Consider the following 24,671-nt stretch of genomic DNA (forward strand, 5'->3'; position numbering starts at 1 on the left):
TCTAACAACCAGCAGCGTATGTTTTCCATCATCACGCTTTCTTCTAAAACTTTTCTCTGTTATTCTCTCCCATTTATTAACATGAACCAAAAAACAAAGTACATCATGTGAAGTCAAGTGCTTTAATTTGAGAACTTCTGGACCCCACATTATGTCCCTGTACTGCAGTTTGAGGAACAATGCATGAAAAATTACTTTACTTGATTCCCCTGGTACTGATATGATGTTATCATAAACACAAATGGATTAAAGGGTTGGTAACGATCATACGATGGTCATTCAGATGATCCCCAACACGTACATGGTTGGTTTGTTCTTAATATGAAATTTATTGTCAAACTGGTTTCCCATAAAACACCCAGTGCTCATCCCAACAGGTGCCCTCCTCAATGCCCATCACCCACTTTCCCCTCCCTCCCACCCCTCATCAACCCAACAACATGTACATGTTAATTTGTTTTGAGATAATGACCAAAATGTAAATTCAAATATTAAAAAATTGTTATGGGGCACCTGGGTGGCTCAGTCGGTTGAGCATCCGACTTCAGCCCAGGTCATGATCCCACGCTTCGGGAGTTTGAGCCCTATGTCGGGCTCTGTGCTGACAACTCTGAGCCGGGAGCCTGTTTCGGATTCTGTGTCTCTCTCTCTCTGCCCCTCCCCTGCTTGTACTCTGTCTCTCTGTCTCCCAGAAATAGATAAACATTTTTTTTTTTAATTTTAAAAATTGTATCACATCCAGGGAGTCTGTGGATTCCATTTTGGGAAAGGCTAGTGTGGTGGGAGGAACAGGATAAGCCGATCGATCGGACCACAATCAGAGGTACGCTACACACATCCACCCCTCCTCCACCTCTCTGGCCACGATTCCTAGAATTCCTCCTCGTCTCCACTGGGCCTCACCAGACCCACTGGCCATCTGGTTTTTCCTTGACACACAAGACACACTCATGTGTAATTATGGATTTACGGACTCACATATGCAAGTCAAACACATAACTGAAGCTACAGAAGGCAAAAGGGAACAAAAGGCAAAAGGGAACAAAAGGCTCTGTACATCTTGCGACCACCCAATTTTTTGTTTTGTTTCTTACCATTTGTCATCTGTAATTGTTTTTCTCCTTTACGTTAGTTTTACTGTTCCCTTTAGTTACCTGACAGCTAGTTTTGAACAATAACAGATACTGAATTTTACCAACTGTTGCTGCAGCATTAAGTGAAATAATGAATCATACTTTCTTTTCTGGGGTAAGTCCTGTTTAGGCTTTAGAAAACTGACTTAAAAAAAACAAAACAAGGGCACGTGGGTGGCTCAGTTGGTTAAGCATCTCTCGATTTCAGCTCAGGTCATGACCTCACAGTTTGTGAGTTCAAGCCCCACATCGGGCTCTACACTGGCAATGCGGGGCATACTTGGGACTCTCTCTCTCCCTCCGTCTCCCCCCACCCAAATAAAGAAATAAAATTTAAAAACAAAAACAAAACAATACTTTTTATTTCATTTTAGAACTGTGCTAAAATTGCAAACTGAACGGGAAAGATTTAACCTTTTCTGCCCCCTATTCCCTGTAACTACTTCTTAAAAGAAAGAAATTGCTTCCTAATCACTTCAAAGAATTTTACCATAAAACCAGGGTCTAGAATTCTTTTTTGTAGGAAATCCTCTAGCAACTTTGCAGATTTCTTTCCCTGAGATGAGTCATCGAGACTTGAAATTTATAAGCCTAGTACACACTTCTGCTTCATTATTCAAACATATTTAGTTCCTGAATATGGATAGTGAAAATTCTCCAAGGTCTTTGTTTTTTTTTTTTTAAGTTTATTTAGTGTGAGAGAGAAAGAGACAGCACGAGTAGGGGAGGAGCACAGAGAGAGGGAGAGAATTTCAAGCAGGCTTTGTGCTGTCAGCACAGAGCCCAATATGTGGGCTTAAACCCACGGACCAGGAGATCATGACCTGAGCTGAAATCAAGAGTCAGATGCTTAACCGACTGAGCCACCCAGGTATCCCTCTCCAAAGTCTTATTAGAAGGATAATTCTACTTGATTAAAACAAGTTCATTCTATTTTTATAGCACTTTTTCTCATTCCTAATTCTGTAAACCAGCATTTTGTTCCCCTTTCTCAAGATTAGACTTGCAAAAGAATGGTTTATTTTAATAACATGTGCCCTTTTCCATTCTTTTCTTCTTCTTCTTTCTTTGAAGATTTTATTAATCTCTACACCCAAAGTGGGACTTGAACTCACAAACCCCAGGTCAAGAGTCGCATGCTCTACCAAATGAGCCAGCCAGGCACCTTGCCCTTTTCTGTTTCCTAATTATTACTTGTATTTTATTTTACTTCCTCCTGTTTTCTTTCAAGACTTGTTTTATATATTTTTCTAAATGCTGATTAAGACTTAAGCATATACTGGGGTGGCTCAGTCGGTTAAGTGTCCGACTTCAACTCAGGTCACGATCTTGCAGTTCGTGAGTTCGAGCCCTGCGTCGGGCTCTGTGCTGACAGCTCAGAGCCTGGAGCTTGCTTTTGGATTTGGATTCTGTGTCTTCCTCTCTCTACCCCCTCCCCTGCTCACACATGCGCTCTCTCTCTCTCTCTCTCTCTCTCTCTCTCTCTCTCTCTCTCAAAAATGAATAAACGTTAAAAAAAAATTTTTTTTTAAAGACTTAAGAATATGGGTTTTGGTCTGTTTTGTCCTCCAATGTATTTTAATTGCCTAGGGTAGGTGCTCAAGTTATTTATTGAATAAATTTGCCTCTGAGTTTAGCTTTGGCAGCATGACTTAGGGGCTACTTAATGTGCTTGAAACTATACATTTGATGTTTCCTTCACCTAAAAGTTACTTATAAAAACACCCGTTTTTAAATTTCCAAGCAAGTAAAAATTAGTAGAATAAGTTATTAACTTCTTGCTTTACTTTGAAGAATGTGGCCTATACACCTTCTACTGTTTGGAAAGAATTCATCAGGTTTTACTATGACTCATTACGTGACCATTTTGGTACAAACAGCCCATAAATATTTAAAACCAATGTGCATTCCTGAAGGTTGAACAGTTGACATGCAGCCTGTTTCTCGTCTACAACGCTCCTGCTAATCCCTCCTTCCTATCAAATAGTTTTTGCTTTATACACTCCAATGTGATCTTATTTGGTTCTTAAAGTTCCCGAATTACACCTTCGTTGCAAGTTTTTATCTTCAAGACGATGTGAAAATCACAGACTTCTACTCTGCTCAATATTAGTAGGGTAATCCTTACCTTCCACCCCCAAACCTCATCCCCCTTTCTTTCTTTCTTTTTTTGGTCTTTGCCCATCTTATTATTGTGTACCTTTTGTAGTAATTCAACTTTAGGTATGTTTCTCATAAATGTACAGTTGGAATTTTCTGTTCAATCTTTTAGCGTTCAGCTTTCAATATGGCAGCTTTAACTTATTCACATTAACGAAAGGCTGACACAGTCTCTGTAATCTTTTTTTTATGCTTTCCATTTAAATGCTTCTTAGCTGTTTCCTTGATTTTATCTCCGTCTTTTGCCAAACAGACTGTTGTCTTTCCTCATTTTCTTTATTCCAATGACTTGAATTAGTATATATTCCATCTACTAGAGGTTTTTAAAACATTTAAAAAAAAATTTTTTTTTTTCAACGTTTATTTATTTTTGGGACAGAGAGAGACAGAGCATGAACGGGGGAGGGGCAGAGAGAGGGAGACACAGAATCGGAAACAGGCTCCAGGCTCCGAGCCATCAGCCCAGAGCCTGACGTGGGGCTCGAACTCACGGACCGTGAGATCGTGACCTGGCTGAAGTCGGACGCTTAACCGACTGCGCCACCCAGGCGCCCCTAAAACATTTTTATTAAGCAAACTTGGATCTATTTTCTCTCATCGGCACAGCCAGAGATGAAATAACATCTATGAATGTACTCCACAATGGATTAGAAATTTAGTATGCTTTGAATACTCCTTCACAATGCAGAGTAGTAACCACTATATGATCACAGCCTGAAGTTTTCATCCAAATTAGTATTTTCTAGTATGTAAAGTAGCCAATACAGAGTATTATAGATTTCCCAGACTGGATGTTTAGATGTAAAATGAAAATGCTGGAGGGACGAATACCTGGCTGTACCATCACGGGTGTTCGAATAATTGCCTTTCCTAGTGTTGACTGTTGGAGTGGTGTTCTAATCACCGTCATACCAGGGCGGATCTGAGGCCCTGTGATTACCTATAAATGACACAAAGGAGAATGAATTAAAATGCTTTTAAAAGACTAAAAAAGCACGATGGACTTAGAACACAGTCTTTAAACATCCTACGTTGATAATTACATCTACAGAAATGACAAAGGCTCTTGGGCATTACATTTTAAATTATATTAAGCATCAGAATAACGATGGAATTCTGAGGGAAGAAAATTTAATCCAAATGAGATCATACAAAATTCTTTGTCACTGATATCAAGTGATATCTGGCCTACAGACCAGAAGGAAGGCACAAGGCTCAGTGAAGCTCTGTCCTATAATCACTGTAGTTGTTCAGAGAAAAATGTCGGGTCGTGTTCTCCCTGAGGTCCAACACATATCTGTCACCCACAGCATACGAGATTGGAAACCAAATGTCCTTTCACAGTTTTAGAGGAGAGACTACAGAGCATATTGTTTTCAGTTTTACAGTTACGTCCAGAACATTTTCAAGTCTGCAAAACTTGAAACCTTTTCCATGATACCAGAGCCAAGGGAATGATGTATCTAATACGTGTGCATGTCGGCCGATAACCAACGAGCTCTAATGCCACGGATTCTATTTTTCATTCCACTTCTCCGTTGCATACCAAGTTTCCCTCGGGGCTCCAATGCTGTCTGCTGTTTTATATGAAGGAATTTCCTCTACAGAATCCTAGAAAGCATTTCTTCTGATTCATAAATATGCTATTATGCTGAAAATTAACATTTCATATATCATTTATGCTTAGATATATAACAGATTTTTTAAAAAGTCAGTACCTTTTTTAAAAAGTCAGATGAGTAAAAGGTAAAGGAAGATGAGGAGCTAAATTAATCCTGGAAGGGGCCATTCTAAAAACTTCAACTTGATGTGGTTAACGCTTTAAAACAAAAGAAGTCTGTAAAGAATTCTTACTTGTGAAGTGCTTGTGGTTGCTCCAGAGCCTGAGGTATTGGGCCTAATTGTGACTGTTGCTGTCCTGGGCTGGAATGAAGTAAAGGTCTGCTGACTTGTACCTGTACTTGATGGAATGATACCCAGGACTTTCTGCTGTACTTGAACAACGCCTTAAAAAAAGACGAAGAAGTCATTAGCAACTGCCCCTTTCATAACAAGCATCGGGTGTCACTGGGTTTCTGAGGAGAAACTACGTGTGGCAGGGTTTTATAGTGGGCTACATAGAATGTGAGGTCCAAGGACTGAAATCAGTGAAAAGGAAATGAAAAATAATGGCAACAGTATGATCTGGCAAATGTGAATTAAAACTCTTCACATTTCCCTTACCTCCTTGTGTTGCTGGCACATTTACAGCGACAATCTTGCTGTTTGCAGGAAGTGGCAGTTTGGTAATTACTTTTCCTGCCATAGTGACTGGATTGCCTGTAATTTGGAACGTCTGACCTGTGCTGGCAATGGTTGTAGCAGATGTGGCAGCTGTGCTGGTGGCTAATGGGGTATAAGACATTTAAGAAGCTTTAGATTTAAAATAACCAGCAACGTAGTGACTTCTAGGAAGGGCACCAAGGCATGAAATGTGGCTCATTCTTGTCTTTTTAAGAAAAACATTCCTCTCCACTCAAAGTAAGTGAACTATGTAAATGTTGAGAGGGAAATAATGGAAGAGAGGAGTTTCGCTCATGTCATATCATGAATATTATCTGTAACAAACCAACTGTGGCAGCTTGATTGCTCAATCAGCTGCAGGAAGAAAACAATTCTCTAAAGAAATGTTTCATCTCAGTCGGTAAACGATCGAAATTTCTTTTTCCTGAATGAAAGCAATCTTTTCTTTAAGAACGGTCGTGTACCTGAGTTTGACTGGCCTTGCTTAACCCACGTAGCGAAGGTCTGATGGAAGTTCTTGTTTTGCTGGAATGTCACTGTCGCTGGAGATCCAACTTTGGTAGTTAGTACCATTTTAGTTCCGGTTGTAACGGAGCCACTTATGGGGGCCACCATCACTTTCGGCGCTGGGGAGATGGTACTAGTCGTACTGTTCGTTGGGGAAGTGGTGGAAGCTGCAATTGCTGTAGGCTTCTGCTGTTCCAATCGTTTCTAGAAAAGTCAGGGAGAGAAAACATGAACCGAAACAGTTCCAAATAAAAACAATACCATTCTGCAAGAAGTCCACCCACTATTTCTCCAAATCTAAGAAACTGCACCAAATTTCTCAAATATTTTATTTCTGAACCTATGTATTTAAATTTGCCCTTCCATTTAATTTCTTGATGCAGGCCAATATTTTTATGACTCTAGACCACACCTATTTTATTGAAAGTAGTAAGTCTTTCATTCAAAAATGAAGAACAATCAAATTTTTCCAGCCTATACAAACGTCCAACCTTTCAGATGGCAAATAAAAGAGACACGGGTCATCTTATTGAAGACAGGAACACCTTGGGGCTCAGCGGTGGGATTTAGAGCACACAGCAAATGATGGGAACTGTACAACGTTTCTGGTTTACTGTAGTGTTAATTTATCCAATTATAAAACACAGGTCAGTATTTAAATAATCACTATCCAAGTTGACAAACAGGCAAGCAAGTTGAAAATTATAAGAAAACATCTTTTCTAAACTTCTTACATTACTCAGTTTAAACATTTTTTTTTTACAGAAAAAATATTTTAGACTATTTTACGCAGGGAAGTATAGCCTGATTACAATAGAGGGTTATTAAAGCCAATTTGTACACCTTCCATCATAGATTGCTAACATTTCCTGACCTTACCAACATGACAATGTAAGCTTCCACATGTAAAAAAAAAAAAAACAAATAGGTTCCAATGATTTCAAACCTGATGGCAAACGCTTTGTCATAATTATCTTCTTTAATGCTCAGACTGACCCAACAGTTGCTGGTATGATAACTTAAAGATGAGGAAACTGAGACTCAGAAAGACTCTGGCCTGGGCAGAGCTAGCTACTGCTGGAGGTGAGAGGTGTACTAAGATGATATGGCAATGCTGAATTATCTCCTGCCACTCAAACTGCTCACCGGCGACATCACAGCCAGTCTCGACAGGAGTGCTTTTGTAAACATCCTATGCGCGTGAACAGAATGTGAGGTATTTCACACAGTTTCTCATTCCTCAGAAGAAAAGTTTAGTTTCGTATATTTAGAAATGTCATCTGATTCAATCAGTTAAAAAAAAAAAAAAAAAGAGACAAGGAAACTGAACACATATTAGGTAGTTATTTCCTGAGGGTGCTGAGGATATGCCTTCAAAATCGGAAACGTTGACTGCATTTGTAAATAAGTATTTTAAATATTTTTAAAAATCACACCAAACTCTTACAGAGTTTTAGTAGAATTTGCTTTTTCATAGACTACAGAGATTTTACAGATTGGAACTCTGCAGGAAAACGTATTTCAAAATTACCCTCAAACTCATGTGACACTGTGTGTCAACTATACTTTAGTAACAACAAAAAATTACGCATTGAATTTTAGATAATAGGTCAAACCACACGAATATATCAACACTGTGCTTTTGGTGTGCATGGATTTGGCTAAAAATGTCAACTCGCTGCCAGGTGGGACTAGTACCAACTCCCCCACCTGCCGGGCAGCCAAGCGCTGCTGTTTGAGGTGAGCCTCCATTTGGGCCTTGAAGTCCTCTGCCTTCTTCTGTTCACTAACCTTAGCCTGTTGCTCAACTGCTTGTGCCTTCTCTTTCTCCACTCTGCAGGAAACAAAAGAGAAATTTTATCAGAAACTACACTATGAGGCATTCGGCATCAAATATTAAGTGACATCTGGTTGACTCTCACGTTCTAAAAAGATGTGAAATTATTTCGATTTCAAAAATGAACGTTAAAAGGTAATTAGAAACTGACAAGTGGATACAACACATTAAAATTAGAAATAGGACTTTAATAAATGATATATAGCTAGCACTTAAAATCCAAAGGCGAAGTAAAATTAACTAGGACGTACTGAATAAACTTTTAAGGTGGTAAATCTTCAATTCTGAAGTGATAAAAGCTTCGAGTATCTGAGCACATGTTAACCATTTCCTTACCTTTCAGCAAATGCCCTGATCTCCCATAATTCCAATTCTTCCTCTGCTACCCAAGTTTCGATAATAACAGGGCCAGTTTGCTTGGGCGTTTCTGGTCTCTTTGGCCGCAATGCACTCGATCGAAGGCCTTTTCTCTGAGGTGTAGGTGTTTCTTTGGAAAAGAAATCAGAGTATTTTAAGCAATATAGCTTCTAAAATTGCAGTACTTCTGACATCTCCTCTTATATCATGAAAAACAAGAGTTAGCCAACTTTTTCTTAAAGAGCCAGATGGTAAATACTTTATATTGTGTGGGCCAGATGGTGTCTGTAACAACTATTCAACTGTGCCTTTGTTTTCATGAAACGAGCCAGAGACCATACATAAGTGAGTACATATGGCTGTGGTCCAATCAAACTTTATTAACAAAAGCAGGTGACGGGTCAAGGCTCATGGGCCAGGTCTGCTCGCTCCTGATATAAAAGGCCTAAGAGCCTGTTACATCTGCCCGTAACATTCCTCCTGGCTTCGCTCCCCCTCACATGACTAATGCCTGTTCATCCCGCAGACCCCACCGTGGATACAACATTCTTCAAGAAGCCTACCGTGTTCCTCGCACCTAGTTGGGCTGAGTGTCCTTGCCATGTACATACAGCTCTGGCAATGTGTATCTCCCCATCACAGCACTGAGAAGGGGAATTTGAAAGTTGCCAGTGTAAAGAAGGGATCAGAAACTACTAACTATAGGTAAAATCTCCTAATGTAAGATTTTAAAAAGAAAAAGCAGGGAGAGGCGAGCATTGAACCTTCCCATTTGTTCAGGGAGCAGGGAAGCAGCTGAAATAGCAGAAGGACCTAGGTTATCCAAAGTGATAAGAGCAAAGAAAAGTGACTCAAGGAGACTGCAGTGGTTTGAATTGAAGGCTCTGGGGTCAAGACTAAAGACTGGTCAGAAACTTGCCCCTTCCATCTGTTTCTCTGCCTATCGACTGAGCTACTTCTGTTCCAGGACAGCACTGTTTTAATTACATTACTATTTATTTCATCATTCTACTAGGACAGGTACCCCTTATTGAAGTTCTTTTCAAAAAATCCACTCTCATTTATTCTCCAGGATAAACCTTTGAATTAATTCAATCAAATTTCAAAATTTAAATTTATACATTTTGGGACAGTTAACTTCTATTAAATAGTATGTTTATATCTAAGGACAGCATTCTCTTTTTGCCCATTTTGTAGCAGATTTTTTCCTGAATGGTTTTACTGGACTTCTAAAATAACACTGATTTTAATCTATTTATAGCTCTTGAATCTGGTCACCTGACTGAACTCTTTCTAACGCAACAGTTTGGATGCTCGTGTCGTAGCATTACAACAACACTGTAACGTTTTCTCTGCTTCTTTGAGAATAGGGGCCACATCCAGTTCTTCCATGTCTTCGCTGTCTAATGCCCCCACGTAGGTGCTCCCTAAATGTTTCCTGAATCACTCTTTGTGCCTCTTAGATCATTTCTTCCCCCTGACGTTATTTCAAAACAGCTTTAACTCTTGAGCCAACAAATGTTCAGTGACCACTCCTGCGTCTGATTCTGCAGCAGGTGTCAGGACTACAACAAACCAGACGGACTCGGTGGCCGCCCTCTTGGAGCCGATGGTCTGGTGTCAATCACTGTTCCACAGCCTGATTATGAGAAGTTATTATTACAGCTCTCTGTACCCCTCCCTGTGTTTGGTGCGATGCCTGTAGGTATCACTGTGTGTCTAGTGGAATCTTGTTAACTTTATTGAGTATCAAAAGATATCTTCTTCAGAAGTTGAATGAAGAGATAAGGAAACAATTTTAATCCAATTTTAATTCATAAAAGATGTGGCCAACAGGTCAGTAACAAAGAACATTCCTTTCCTTTCTATTTCCATTCTATTCCTTACCTTTTGGTGCTTCTGGAACTCCAATGGGGCAAATGATTTTCCGGATACAATATTCAGATCGAATGCCATAAGGACCAACATCTCGCCTCTTAATTATCTCTGTCGTTGTGATTTCAGTTTCAGAGGTTTCTATGGTGATTTAATTCACATAGTATTAATAACCACCTAAAATAGTCAGAGACTAGAAAAGTACAACATCTGGTGCTTTAAGAAGGAGACACACGTGGAATAAACTTTTGAAAACATTTGATTAATTAATGACTTCAGGATTATTGCTGGACTGCAACAATACTGAGTTTCTTGCTCACTGAAAATTTCTAAACTGAGCTGTTTGGGGGCAGCTTGGTTTCCGGTGGCAAACAGTCCAAATAAATAAGAGAAGAGGGAAGCAGCAAGCGTAGGGTTCCGGATGTCCCAGTTTAACTGATTTGTTCCCTGTAATAAGACCTTTTAAAAATTCAGACTGATTCACACGTAAGTGCCTCACCTTATAATTTAACCCCCCTTTCCTAGCCCCCAGTATCTCACAGCATGTGCTACCAAACTTTAGCGAAGCTGTATTTTATTTTTTTATTATTATTTTTTTATTATTATTTTTTTTCAACGTTTATTTATTTTTGGGACAGAGAGAGACAGAGCATGAACGGGGGAGGGGCAGAGAGAGAGGGCGACACAGAATCGGAAACAGGCTCCAGGCTCTGAGCCATCAGCCCAGAGCCTGACGCGGGGCTCGAACTCACTGACTGCGAGATCGTGACCTGGCTGAAGTCGGACGCTTAACCGACTGCGCCACCCAGGCGCCCCGCAAAGCTGTATTTTAAAAACACAAGCCATATATATATATTGGGTGTTTTTTTTTAATTTTTTTTTTTAACGTTTATTTATTTTTGAGACAGAGAGAGACAGAGCATGAACGGGGGAAGGGCAGGGAAAGAGGGAGACACAGAATCGGAAGCAGGCTCCAGGCTCTGAGCTGTCAGCCCAGAGCCTGATGCGGCGCTCGAACTCACAGACCGGGAGATCGTGACCCGGGTGAAGTCGGACGCTTAACCGACTGCGCCACCCAGGCGCCCCTATTGTTTTTTTTTTGATGGCGGTGAAGCACACGTGGGCGCGAGCTGGGGAGGGGCAGAGACAGACACAGAGAGAGACAGAGAGAGAGAGAGAGAGAGAGAGAGAGAGACAGAGAGAGAGAGAATCCCAAGCAGGCTCCACAGTGTCAGCTCAGCCAGACGCAGGGCTCGAATTTATGAACTGTGAGATCATGACCTGAGCCGAAATCAAGAGTCGGACGCTTAACTGACTGAACTACCCAGGTGCCTTCCAAGCATTATATTTTAATAAATAACAAAAATGCTTAAAATTAAGTGAACTGTCAAGTGATTTTTCTCTTTTCAACTTAGACTAGAAAAGGAAAAGCCCTTACCTGTCCGTGTGGTCCCTCCTCCTGGAGGAGCCTTGGCTGCCATGTCATCCCATCTCAGGCTTGCCCACAGTAACCGTAACATAAGGCTCACTCCAGCTAAGGACTTTACAGTCTGAAGTCTATACCTGAAAGAAAAACCCAAGAAAAACTTCATATGTATTGTGCACGCACGCGTGCGCACACACACACACGCTCTATTATTAAACAGCAGGACTATTTCTAGTTCTCATTATTAATAGTTATAATACAATTTTGTAAGCACTTTGGCTATTACATGTCCCTTAATAAAATAACTTTCTTATTCCTAGGCATACCATGCATCTAACAACTTAAAAGGGTCTGTAAGTCACTTCAAACGCCATGTAAATTTGTAAAATGAGCATGTTTCATTGTAAGACTGATATGGCAAGAATTTATGAAGATCTTATAACGTTTAGCCTAATTCCGAAATATGTGCTAGAGAAATTACAAAGGAGAACAAAATACAGAGACGTAATTGTGTTACTAAATGTGGTAAGAGTTTTGAAGGATAAAATCTTAACTAATTGATTTGTGCTGAAACAAACTGAAACTGTTTAAATCTTCTCAAAACCCAAAACGAAAAGACCCCCCACAAGCCCAGTAAGACCTTTCCATGCGAACAGAAATTCTGCATCCAAATGGTGGTTCTGGAAAACATGAACTACGGGATGATGAATACCTGTCAATACTAGTAACACTTGAACCACATTAGTAGCTTTAGAGTTCTACAACACAACGAATAATAAAAAAGGGTAATGCTATATTAGTTATTGATCAGGAGACAAAGGAATCTGTGTGCAGGTTTTTACTAAGCACTGTGTGCAAAGTTATTGAACATTTTAGATATTCCTTTGAAAATAATACTAAAGATACATTTCAAAACGAATTTACAACGGCAATGAATATTTTGTCCCAAAATGGAACTGACCGTAAAATATTTTTAAAAAGCCCTTGGGTCTCAATTCTCTATTAGTGGTCTTTGAGTAATTAAACACTCTGTTGACATATCCACATGCATAAATAAATAAACTGGTTGTGGTGTACAGAAAACCTATACAACTAAAATAATTCCCTCCTCTAAGAGAGGTAGAATAAGGTAGACCTTAGACAATTTGTATTTAAGAGGCAATGCTTTCTATTCTAAACATGAAGCTGGGGAAATGAACAGTGTGAGAAGGGGACTGCTCTCGCCAAACACTTGCTGCAGCTTCTTACATTCCCATCTCCACCTGGGACACCAGTACCTCCTTTGCTGTGCTGCCGCCCTGTGAATCCTGTGACCTGGACAGAACAATGCTCGAATGGGAGGGCGAACGCTAACCGCTGCAGGGGTATCCTGGGAGCGGGGGGAAGTACGTGTCACTTTCAGACCACACCCTACAGAAATGCCTAGGGAACCCGGGACACCAAATGGGGATGTACTTGGAAAGAGAAATGTTTCTCATTCTCTCTTCTTCCTCAGATCACTCTCTACAGTCAAACAGCAACTTCAGTGCGTCTCTATTTCACAAGGGAAACACCGCCAGGTGAGGAACACACCTGAAGCCTGTTCATTCGTGCATTCCTTGGAAGAATACTTGCGTGCCTTCCATGTGCTTTAGACTAACTGAGAGGAGCTGGAGGCAGGGATGTGAATTACGATCTGCTCCTGTATCCTCAGGAGCTGTGACAGAGGAGAGCACGAGGGGCACCCGACTCGGCTCAGGGACGGGGATCAGAGCTTTGCTGGAGTCCCAAAGGACAAAGATGGGGGGGGGTGGCTGCACAAGGGCAAGGGACACACGTATGTACGCTCAGGGGGAAAGTGTGCGACAGCAGACGCTTCCTCCGGGAACCACATCTGGCGTGCTACGACCGGAGGGCAGGGGGGTGGCGGTGCGGCGAGAGATGAAGCTGGCATGAGAGAGGAAGGCAGAGCCAGACGTGCCGCACCAAGTGGAAGGGTAAGAGAAGAAAGAGCATTAAAGGCGATCCATGTTAAGGCCTCGGAAGCGTCTGCAGTGTAGGATGGGTCATGGAGGGAAGTGCTTCTCACAGATGGGGGTGTACGAGCGAAGGCTGTCCCCTACCTGCCCCGCAGCTGAAGGCTTGCTCAGCTCAGTCAGAACATTCACAGGGTAGATCTGCCTTTTAGGAGGATCACTGGGGCAGAGCTGGGGAGACAACTACTGGTTCAAAGTGATAATGAAACACAGAATCAGGGCCCAGGAGAAAGGAAGTAAGGGAATGGACAGCGTGGAAGAAAAAAGAGGCCTAATGAGTTGACAAGACAAGTTTCGCTTTTCACTGCTGCTCAGCCTTACCATTAAATTAATAAAGATCAAACATGCACCTCTGACATTCTTAGCTTCTACGCTAAGCATCAGACATAACTGATTCAAGTGTGAGTATAAAAATGCATTTCCCATGCATGATTTTTACAGCAATACACTTTTTAAAAATGCATTCTAAAGTCAAGAATAGTTTACATATTTACCCATGCCTCTGTTAGATAAAAGGGATTATGTTTCTCTCAACTTCAGCAAATTCAGACGTTAGCATGTATCTGATGGCAATATCTGTTTAAAATGTACAGGAAGGTATTTCCTTCCATTAAAAAATGAGAAATTAACTAAACAGATACCAGTGGTGCCCACAGTGCATATTAAAACATAACAATACAAGGCTCCTGAAACCCAGCCGTGCAGAAAAGGGCCCTGGGCAACACGTGATCAGAACTGGTTCAGAGAAAAGTACTTCCCAGTTGAGCCTACCTTCCACTTGAGAAAAGAAAAGAGCAGAAAGGTCGGCCTCCACAACTGCCAGGTCATTGTAATTAAAGTATTTGTACATAGTAACTTTTCCAGTGGGAAAGAAGTTACCTGCAGGACAGTCAAGGATACATTTTGGGACCGCTCTCAATGAAGAAAGCAGAAAAGTGCAGAGTAATCCTATAAATCCATGAACTGTAATGAAGAGTTCCTTGATTCCCTGCAGGATTCTGCAAATCCTTCATTGCAGGCCCTGCAGAGAAATTGTACTTTTCAGCTGTCTCTATTGAATGTGTAATGGAGTGATATTTTAATTCAAATCAAAAGATGAGTTATAAAAACCTTGGTCAAACCAAATATGACTGGTCATATTAATAAGTTAATTTCTTTATCGAGAGTACTCATTTACACTTCGTTTTGGTTTTGGTTTTCTTTGATCATACTAGCCAGCTGTAATATAAAAGAAACACACACACACACACACACACACACACACACACACACGTATGATTTTAACTTAAAGAAAGTGGAATCACAGATACACAGAAATGAAGCCTAACGTGAAATGGAGTCTGCTCAGTCACTTGCTGAAATAATTTTAGGTTCCTATCAAAATCTAGCAGAAATCAAGACTGTTCCTGACTCCTGAGCATGCCCCACACAACTCTTACGTCTTCGGTGTTTATGTTTCATCCTTTCCAGTGGTGAGGGTGAAAAGATAAAAAGACAAGGACAAGAAAAAGGACAAAGCAAGGACAGATATGTGAAAATGTCATATAGCAGATAAAGTACTGGACTGGGGGTTTAGGAAAACCGGGCACTATTCCTAACTCTGTCCCTCTGTGGCCAGAGGCAAATTATTCCACATCTATAAAAGATAAGAATTTCTAAGATCCTTTCCAATATAAAACTACACGATCTTACAACTGACAGCACTACGTACTTATGACTCATCCCCAAAGCTTAATGCCCAGAAAACCTTAATTTAAGACTATTTCTGGGTTTTAAAAACTCGTTCCTCAGGACCCTCTTGGGACCACCTCTTCGCACATAAATAACAGAGAACTCCAGAAACACATGCTTCTCATGCAAATAAATTACATTAGGAAGATTTCCACATCATGATGGACCTTGTGTGATTCACAGGCATATCTCCTGTATCTTATGTTTTTATGAATTACCTAATAGAAATAAAATACCAAACTCCAGAAAGTTGATTATCCAATTCTGCAACTCTCTCATTCCCCAGGAAAACACATGGCAGTAACTTGGAAAGTCAGACCACAAAAACAACTACGTTTTCCCTGTTTCTTCCGTCTTGTGAAAAGTAAAACTGAATTTCATTTTAAAGAATTCCCACATATTTTTTTCAGTCTTTTAACATTTTTCCCTAAGTAAACTTTGGTACCTCCCAGCTGGCCAAATTCAAGATTCTCTGTATCTTATTTCCATTACTAACTTGGCCCATTAAATTTCCGCTTCCCTGTCTTATCTCAATTATATCTCATTTTTTACAAAAAAAAAAAAAAAAAAAAAAGAGAGAGAGAGAGAGAGAGATGCTTACTAGATACTGCTTTTAAGACTTTCTCCCTTCCCCAAATACATTTTAAAGTACATACCTCCAAGTGATACCAAAGGTTGGTCTAGGAGAAGGATACGGCCATATATCCAAGGCAGGTTTTGCATTGTAATTAAAATAAGGGACTTCTCGGATTCCTCCTTTTCTGGCCAACTTTTTTAAGTCATCATTAGGCAACACAAATATGCTCTTCTTGCTGCTCTTGGTGATAAATTTTCTATAGGATGGCAGAGCAGTACCTGAACGAGTCTTCTTGGGTCTTGAAAACTTCATGAGTTTCACTTTGTCCCTTGTGGAATATTCTTTGCTCACGGTCATAGATGTTACCAGAGTGCCTCCTGCAGTGGTCAGTGAGTCTGTCACTGTTGTGGTGACCACAGTTTTGCTTTGCTCCTTCACAGAGATGATGTCCACGCTGCTGCCCATGGAGGGTGTGGAAAGCTTTGTTACCGTTGTAGTGGTGGTCGTGACAGTGGATTTGGCACAGTTTTCTGTGGAAGAGACCACAGTCTGCTTATCACCTTTTGCTACTTTGATTACGGTTTTTGATTCCGTGGCCACCGTGGATGTCATAGTGGTGACTTCTGTGATGACGGTTTTCCTCTTAGACTCTCCGTTGACATTTTCATCTTTGCTGGTAGGCAGCCCATTTTCATCAACAAAATCATTACTGAGGTTAGATTCCTCTCCAGAAGTAACAGGTGAGGGAGTAACTTTCTTAACTTCTGAGGTTTCAATTTCCATATCTTCTACCTGGTTTGTTGAACTGCTTTCTGGACAAGACAGTGGAGGTGTGGTAGTATGTATACTCTCAGACTCTTTGGTTGAAGGCAGGGTCTCTAGGCCATCCTGGTAGTCACCTCCAGCATCAGAAGATCTCAGTAAACATGATTTTGTTTCCACGTTGTTTTTTTCATTAAAATCTTCCATGATGACATCACCATTCATGAACGGCTTTACAGCAGATTCTTTAATGGTCAAAGACTTAATATCATTTTCAGGAATTATTTTACTTATATTATTAAGCTTTGGTTCAACATCGCCACTTACTACTTTACTCTCAGAGATTTCTTTCAAGCATTCCCCTTTCAAATATACTTTAGATTTATTATCTTTTCCATTTATTTGAAAGGTGCTCGCTTTCTGTCCTTTCTTTTCAGACTCTCGATTTTCATTATTCTTTTTGTCAGTGCTACTTTTTAGATTGACTTGATCAATACATTTAACTGATCTCTCCTCTAATTTCTGTTCTTGACTTGTTTTTTTACCATTTGCTTCAGTTACCTTACTCTGTGGTCTCTTGTCACAGTTTCCAGTGGACTGATCTGAAACAAACTCACGTTTCAATGGTTCCAAGCCTTCAATACCTTGTTCTTGAGTTATGAACTGTTCAGAAATACTTTCACTGCTATTCTGAACAATCATATCTTCTTCACTGCTGTCTTGAATAGACATAGTATCAGAACTATTTTCCAAAGTGCTATTATATTCAGAGTCACATCCCAGTTTTCCTTCAAAGTCCATTGCTTTTGACAGAGATGGGATATCTCTATCATCGATACTTTTAGGTACTGATGGAAGTGAAGGGCTCTGGGAAGGAGAAACAATGGTGTCATTATCCTCCTGTATGAGTGGTTTTTTGTTCTTATAGATCAAAGTACCAATTTCATCTGTACTGGCTAGTTTGGAGTCATCAACGAGAAAATCACTTCCTTTGGTTTTAATCTTACTAGGTTCCTGGCCTTTACTGGTAGGTTCAGAGAGACTCTCATCTATGTCATTTCCAACCGAATTTTGTTTCTGACAGTTTGTCTCTGGACTCTGAATGGAGACGTCATCTAACATTTGATCTTTTGGATAAAGTTTGTTTGTTGTATGATCAGGATCACTGATTCCAAGAATTGAGGAATCGCTCTGTGAACATCCCCGAATCAAATCTTCAGATTTATCATTACTTGCATTAGGGCTTTGTTCTTGTTTAATAAGCAAGTCACTTTGACACCCTTCTTTTGCTTTAGTTATTACTGGAGACTCAGAAAGACTTTTCAGAGAACTTGTAGAGGTCTTTCCGATACCCTTAATTCCACCCTCCAACTTCATCTTTTCAAGGCGCTGTTTTTCTTCCAGTGTAAACTGTTTAATTCTCCTTTCAAGAAGTCCATCTAGTTTGGATGATTTAATTTTCTTTTTATAACTAGTCCTTAGATGAAAACCCTCACTGACATTGACCACATCTACTTGAGAACTTTCCTGACAATTTATATGTGGCTCTGTTTTCACATCATCATCTATTTCCATTGGTTCTTCCTTAAAGGATTTATCATTGTCAGAATCTAAAACTTCTTTTACATCTGTGAAATAAAGACATTTATGTAAGTGAAATTTTTTACTCTCAAATGTGGAACTCATAATGTTTTTATTTTAAAAACTACCAATGGTTCTTATTTTCACTCAAGGGCTTAAATATAAATATATATTTGAAAGCTCCTGACATAGGATTAAGATAGGTCAATGGACAGGGCTAAACTTTATAAAACGTTAAAAAACACACACATATTGTAAATATTTAAATATTCTGATTCTTAGCATCTGAAAATAGAATGTTACAATGAAAAACTACTTAGCCTGTGACAGCTACTCCATACACCAGTACCTTCATGTCAGATTCTGTATAAAATATTTTGTAGTCATAAAATATCTTAAGGCTAGTATCTTACCTAGTTTTTAAAATATAGCTTTTCACAAAAGGCAATGTAAGTTCCTCAGAAGGTTGGACACAGAGTTAGCTTAATGACCCAGTAATTCCACTACTGGGTATTTACCCAACATGAATGTTCATATCAATATTCATAACAGCCAGGAAGTAGAAACAACCCAAATGGCCATCAACCGATGAGTGGATAAGCAAGATGTGGCACCATCCACAAAATGGAATACTACGCAGAAATAAAAAGGAATGACAAAATCCTGACACCTGCTACAACATGGATGACCCTTGAAAACATGACACCAGGTCAAAGAAGCCAGTCACAATGGACCACATATTACATGATTCCATTTATACGTCATGTCCAAAACAGGCAAATCCAGAGACAGAAAGTACATTGAGGCTGGTGAGGGGAGTTAGGGAGGACTGGAGACTGACCGCTAATGAGTATGAGGTTTCTTTTTGGGGTGACGAAAATGCTCTAAAATTCACTGTGATGATGGTTGAACAACTCAGTGAAATACTAAAAACCACTAAATTGTACCCTTTAAATGGGTAGATTATCTAGAATATGAATTATGTTTCAATAAAGCTGTGATCATCAGAGAAAGACAAGGCAGTACCTCTCCTGCTGTGCGAACTAGATCCCGTGCAACCTTAGCATCCCCAGGCTGCCCTCCACCCCGGACTCTCCTTACCTTGGTCCTTCTTCTCAGCAATCCTGGAAACATCCATTTCACTTTGGTCTGCTCCTTTTGTAGCATCTGAATCTTTTACCTCATCTTTCTCAGAATCGGGCTCTGTTTTTATTTTTTTTGGACTTCGTGGACTTTTTCTTCTATCTGATTCATCCATATTTTCATCCACATTATTTTTGGCTGAAAAAGAATGAAGTATATAATAATGACAGGTATTCTGAATATTAGCAATTTACTGTAATAAGTCTAGTTTAGTGGAAATTATCAAGTATTTTCAGCAATTTATACTGCTTTTTAAATTAAACACACACACACACACACACAAACACTGAAGACAGTATATACTTCCCTAATATGCTTGGCTGACCTAAAGCATTAAAAGAAGACTGCATTTTAGATGTGCTTCAGAAAGAAGCTTTCACATAGGACAACTATTTCAACCTGTTCAGTGACTTTACAGATTCTATATCAGTGTTTCTAACATATTTTGTGTTAAAGAATCATATTAGAAGGATAAATACTTAAGTATTTTTCACCCAGACTCCACGGACAAACTTCAAAGATATCCAAGATCCAATGAAATTAATTACAAAAGTTTGTTTACATACTTCCCCTGGCCCCCACCGCCCCCAGGTAAGGAATCATAGCATTTATCACAGAATAAAAGAGACTTAAGGGAAATGACTAAATGCAATGTTTGGCCTTGTTTGGACCTGGTTTACTGCCAAGAGTAAAATGGCCTCTCTGACACAACTGGGGTACCTGGGGTAGGAACTGAGAATCTCAAGATGAGTATGTTAAATAGTGTCAGTTTGCTGACTGGATAATAGCATGATGGTTATGAACGTCCACTCTAACTAGAGAGATATACTGTACTGGAAAATAACATGATTTCTGGAATTTGCTTTAAGTACAAGGGAAACAACTCTAGGAAAAAAGTAGGGAGTGACAAGTGAAAGAAGAGTGACAGAACTTGGTAACTGTTAAAGTTGAATGATGATTACATGGGAGTTCATTATTCTTTTACTTTTGTGTAGCTTCAACTTTCCAGAAGGAAAAAAAAAAAAAAATCAAGGCTACGATATAGAACTATTGTCTAGATGAATTTTCTTAGGCCTTAGAGGCATTTCTACCTTTTCTTTTCACTTGAACCCGAATATCCCAAGGACTTAGCAAGGTGAACCTATTTTTTATTTAAATAAAAATGACTCCTTCCAAAAAGATCTGCCTGAAAGGGGAAAGAGTGCAAAAAACAAAGCCAGTATCTGTCAAGACAGCAGGATATTGGTGAGAGAAGAAAAGAATCATAGAAAACGGTGACAGGATGTGTCTAGACCCCACAGGTAACGAAAGGACAAAAAACTAAACTGATACTCTCTTTCTTCAATGCTTTTGTAGTTATTTCAGAATAACTGGGCAATACTTTTTCAATGATTTCAAGTTGCTCACAAAGAGCTTTATATGTCAGTAGTACCCCATTTATAAGCTTTAAGATCCTGGACACTTAATGGACGATTTATAAAACGTTTGGGATTTCCTCTCCATGAAAGGTCTCCTTGACAGACTATTAACAAAGGGAGCGCAGGTGGCTCAGTTGGTTAAGTGTCTGACTCTTGGTATTGACTCAGGTTGTGATCTCTAGGTTGTGGGATGGAGCCCCATGCTGACAGCGTGGAGCCTGCCTGGGAGTCTCTCTCTGCCCCTCCCCCACTTGCATGCACGTGCTCTCTCAAAAATAAATAAATATAAAAATATAAAAATAAATTTTAAAAAATGATTAATTCATATCTGTTATTAACCCTTGCACATTAATACCTGTATTGACACTTATAAATTAATGTGCAAATCAAAGGTATACAGTCTGAGTTAGAATGGAGGTTACAGATAAGGGACACAGCAGTCAAGCAAGTCAAACACTCTATAGTCTTCTGATGCTGTCAAGTGTTCCCTGAACTGTGTTTCTCTCTGTTCTAACACATCTGTGCCTCTATCATATGATCAGACTAGATTCGCCATTATGATAGGGACTAATAGTTCTGAGATTATAAATTGGTGGTTACTAATGCCTTCGCCATAATTCCTATCCTGTAGTTAAGCTAAACCAACAATGTGCTACCACCTGAGAGGAAAGGCTCCGAAGATGCTAGAAGACCAACCTGGTACCTGAATGGATAAAGGCCCGCCATTTGCACAATAGAAACCACATGCTAAGGAAACTGGATTCAAGATAAATCTGCAAAAGCCTAAATATTTTGCTTATTGATAATCTGGATTTCACTACACAGACAGACCAGGTCAGACATAAGTAAACACAGAGCTCTCTATAATTCTAAGTGCTACATGGGCGGCTGGAGCAACAAAATGGCAATAAAAAAATTGTAACCATCTTTCAGACTTTATCAAAATGTACATTTTGCTTGGATATGATCAGATCATAATAGAATTTAATATTTGCCAAGTACCTACTATCACCTAGGCTTTTTAGGAAAGAACACATTGCACCAAAGACTAGCAAATTACACTGCATAGCAAGCAGAACTACTTTTGAAAGTTGCTCAGATTACAAAGGAGATCTTGCAACGTAGTGTGCAAAAAGGACAATGGAAGCCAGGAGACACGGATTCCAGTCAGGATTCTATCCCTGTGTGAACTGTACGTCACTTAGTATCTCCGTGAAATAATCTGCTCGTGTGCTGTGAGTTTGAAAACATATGGTCTCTTGGGGCGCCTGGATGGCTCCTTTGGTTCAGCGTCTGACTTCAGGTCATGATCTCATGGTTTATGAGTTTGAGCCCTGCATTGGGCTCTCTGCTGTCAGTGCGGAGCCTGCTTTGGATCCTCTGTCCCCCCGTCTCTCTCTGCCCTTCCTCCACTCGTGATCTCTCTCTCAAAAATACATAAAACATTAAAAAAATTATATATCTATATATATATCTATAGGCATAGATATATATAGTCTATAGATATAGATACATATAGTCTCTTAGTAGGGTAGTTCCCCTCTAGAGTTCTGTGATTCTAAATACTAATAAAATTGTTAGCGAGTAGCACAAATTGAGTTAATACCTTGTTTATGTGGAAGTGTTAGTGAGTTCTCCACCACTTGCTATTTGGTTTTGTTATGTGCCACAATGCTGAGGTTACCAGATATGTAGCTCCTTAGCAAGTCAAGTAATACTGAATTTAAGATTTCAGAAAAACAACTAGGTGGCTGAGACCTTTTTTCTTTTTTTTTTTTTAACAAGTCCTATTCTAGCCTCTTTCTTTAACTGAAACCCTAAGTATCACAATCCTGAGAATAAAGGTTTAAATATTTTATAAAGGTTTAAAATATTTTAGAATTTATACCAACTACATCGGTAGTTTTGCCATGTTCTGTTAAAAATTTCAGAGAAAACTTTCATCTAAAATATGGTCAGTAAACCTCATTTTGTAAGAAACAGTACAAATCAGAAACATTAATACAGGAAAAATAACTTCAATTACTTACTTCCTTCTAATGACTTTCTGTAATTCACATTAGTATTGCCTGGCAATTTAGGAACAAACCTATAAACATGAGTTTTACTAATCCAGCTCCAACCACCATATCCCGTAACTCTGTATTCCTCTCCTTTTTGTTTCCAAACCTGGTGTGAATGAAAACACTCTGATTAAACAAGAATGAGGATGCTTATAAAACATATGTGGTTTTATACATTTTTACCAAACAAGATCCACAGTCAGGCAAATAAGTTTACCAATCAATTTTGTTTTCAACAGGAATTACACATTCGTGAAAAAACTGAAGACAGCTGAACCCTGAACAACATGGGGGTTTGCTGACCCCCCGTGCAGTCAAAAATCCACGTCTAACTTGCAACTCCCTCAAAACTAACTACCAACAACCTACCGTTGACCTAAGCCTTACCAATAACACAGTCAGTTAACACATATTTTGTATGTTACGTGTACTATATACTACATTCTTTACAACAGAGTAAGCTAGAGAGAAGAAAATGTTATTAAGAAAATCACAAGGAACAAAAAATACACTTACAGGTACTATACTGTATTTATCGAGACAACCTGTTTGTAAGTGAACCCATGCAATTCAAACCTGCGTTGTGCCAGGGCTGACGAGACCCCTTTCTAATATGAAAAATGTAACACAAGTGTTACAGTTTTAGAACAATTTCAACCAATTAGTCTAATAGCCCACCTACATTCTACCGAGACAAACCTCTGCTTATAGAAATCGCCAGAAAGACTTACTTTATTCCAACTATATTAAATAAAAGACTGTGCCAAAAGCAAAACAAAATTTAAGTACCTAAAGTTGCAGAATACAAGCCTCAGAAATGGCTAACACTATTTTAAAAGACTATAATAAAAATTACCTGATGTTTAACTGGAAATGTATATTTTACCCACGTGGCTTGTTGCATCGTTTCTTCCTCTTCTTGTTTTTTCTCTTTTTTCTTGACTTTCTCCTTCTCTTCTCTTTCAATTGATGTCATTCTGTGTAACCTAAGAAGACATGAATAGAAAGAACTGCATTTAACTTTGAAACATACATTAAAAAGATAAAAATACAGTACTGCAAGTCAGGAAGTTAGAATCAAAGAATGGTTAGCTATAATCCCACAACCCAGATAACCCCAGTTCACAAAAATCCGTAACAATTCCGTAACAGGAAAAATGAAACAGCAGAAAAAGGCAAAACCATGCCATCCTTCCCATATGCCCTCCAATAAGAAATACACTCACTTATGGCTTATTCCTGAAACTACCAATACATATATATACACCAATATATTTACACAAAAGGGATATATTACAATCACAACTACACAGTTTTTAATCAATGAATAATTGCATTAGAAGATCTTTCCATATACCAGAAGATATGGATATTCTTAAAGAATTACATAATATACACCACTGCGTGGACATACTATAATTAAACCTGTTCCCTATTAAAGAATACATTATTTCCTTCCCTCAAAAAAGACCAAAAAATCCAAAAACCTACCAACTAGTATTTCTAATTCTATCTAGCACTCGGGGGTTTAAAGCCTTTACACTAATGTAGAATTCAGGCTTTCTACATCCACAGAGAAAAGGGCTGACAAGGTTCCTGCTTTTGGGTAAGAGGAAGGAAGGACCACACTGATGAGGCCACCAGTCACTGAATAGGGCATAGGCCACACTCTTTTTCCAGGGTGGGAAACGGATATCATTGCACCCAGTAATAAGGAGACAGGCAGGCCTGTGGTGAGGCTCTACATTAAGATGATTAGACTGGAGGGATGCCTGGGTGGCTCAGTCGGTTGAACGTCTGACT

At 39.4% G+C, this 24,671-nt stretch overlaps 1 protein-coding gene across 14 annotated transcripts in view; it reads right to left on the reverse strand.

Annotated features, from left to right (window-relative positions):
- The window catches only part of BPTF (bromodomain PHD finger transcription factor), a 147,023-nt gene that overhangs the window by 34,089 nt on the left and 88,263 nt on the right, over positions 1-24,671 (reverse strand). For 9 of the 14 annotated variants that reach the window (XM_023243981.2, XM_023243984.2, XM_023243983.2 and 6 more), the window contains 12 exons: positions 23,725-23,854; positions 22,836-22,974; positions 19,346-19,525; positions 15,981-18,291; positions 11,591-11,715; positions 10,165-10,293; positions 8,257-8,407; positions 7,794-7,917; positions 6,041-6,287; positions 5,517-5,678; positions 5,148-5,299; positions 4,125-4,233 (listed from right to left, as the gene is read on the reverse strand). In XM_023243981.2, the coding sequence (XP_023099749.2) occupies positions 4,125-4,233; positions 5,148-5,299; positions 5,517-5,678; positions 6,041-6,287; positions 7,794-7,917; positions 8,257-8,407; positions 10,165-10,293; positions 11,591-11,715; positions 15,981-18,291; positions 19,346-19,525; positions 22,836-22,974; positions 23,725-23,854 (3,959 nt within the window). The remainder of the gene's footprint in view (positions 1-4,124; positions 4,234-5,147; positions 5,300-5,516; positions 5,679-6,040; positions 6,288-7,793; positions 7,918-8,256; positions 8,408-10,164; positions 10,294-11,590; positions 11,716-15,980; positions 18,292-19,345; positions 19,526-22,835; positions 22,975-23,724; positions 23,855-24,671) is intronic. The other 5 variants (XM_023243986.2, XM_023243988.2, XM_023243989.2 and 2 more) reach the window with 3 other exon arrangements.

This window comes from Felis catus, chromosome E1 (genome assembly GCF_018350175.1).
Source record: "Felis catus isolate Fca126 chromosome E1, F.catus_Fca126_mat1.0, whole genome shotgun sequence".
NCBI classification, from domain to species: Eukaryota; Metazoa; Chordata; class Mammalia; order Carnivora; family Felidae; genus Felis; species Felis catus.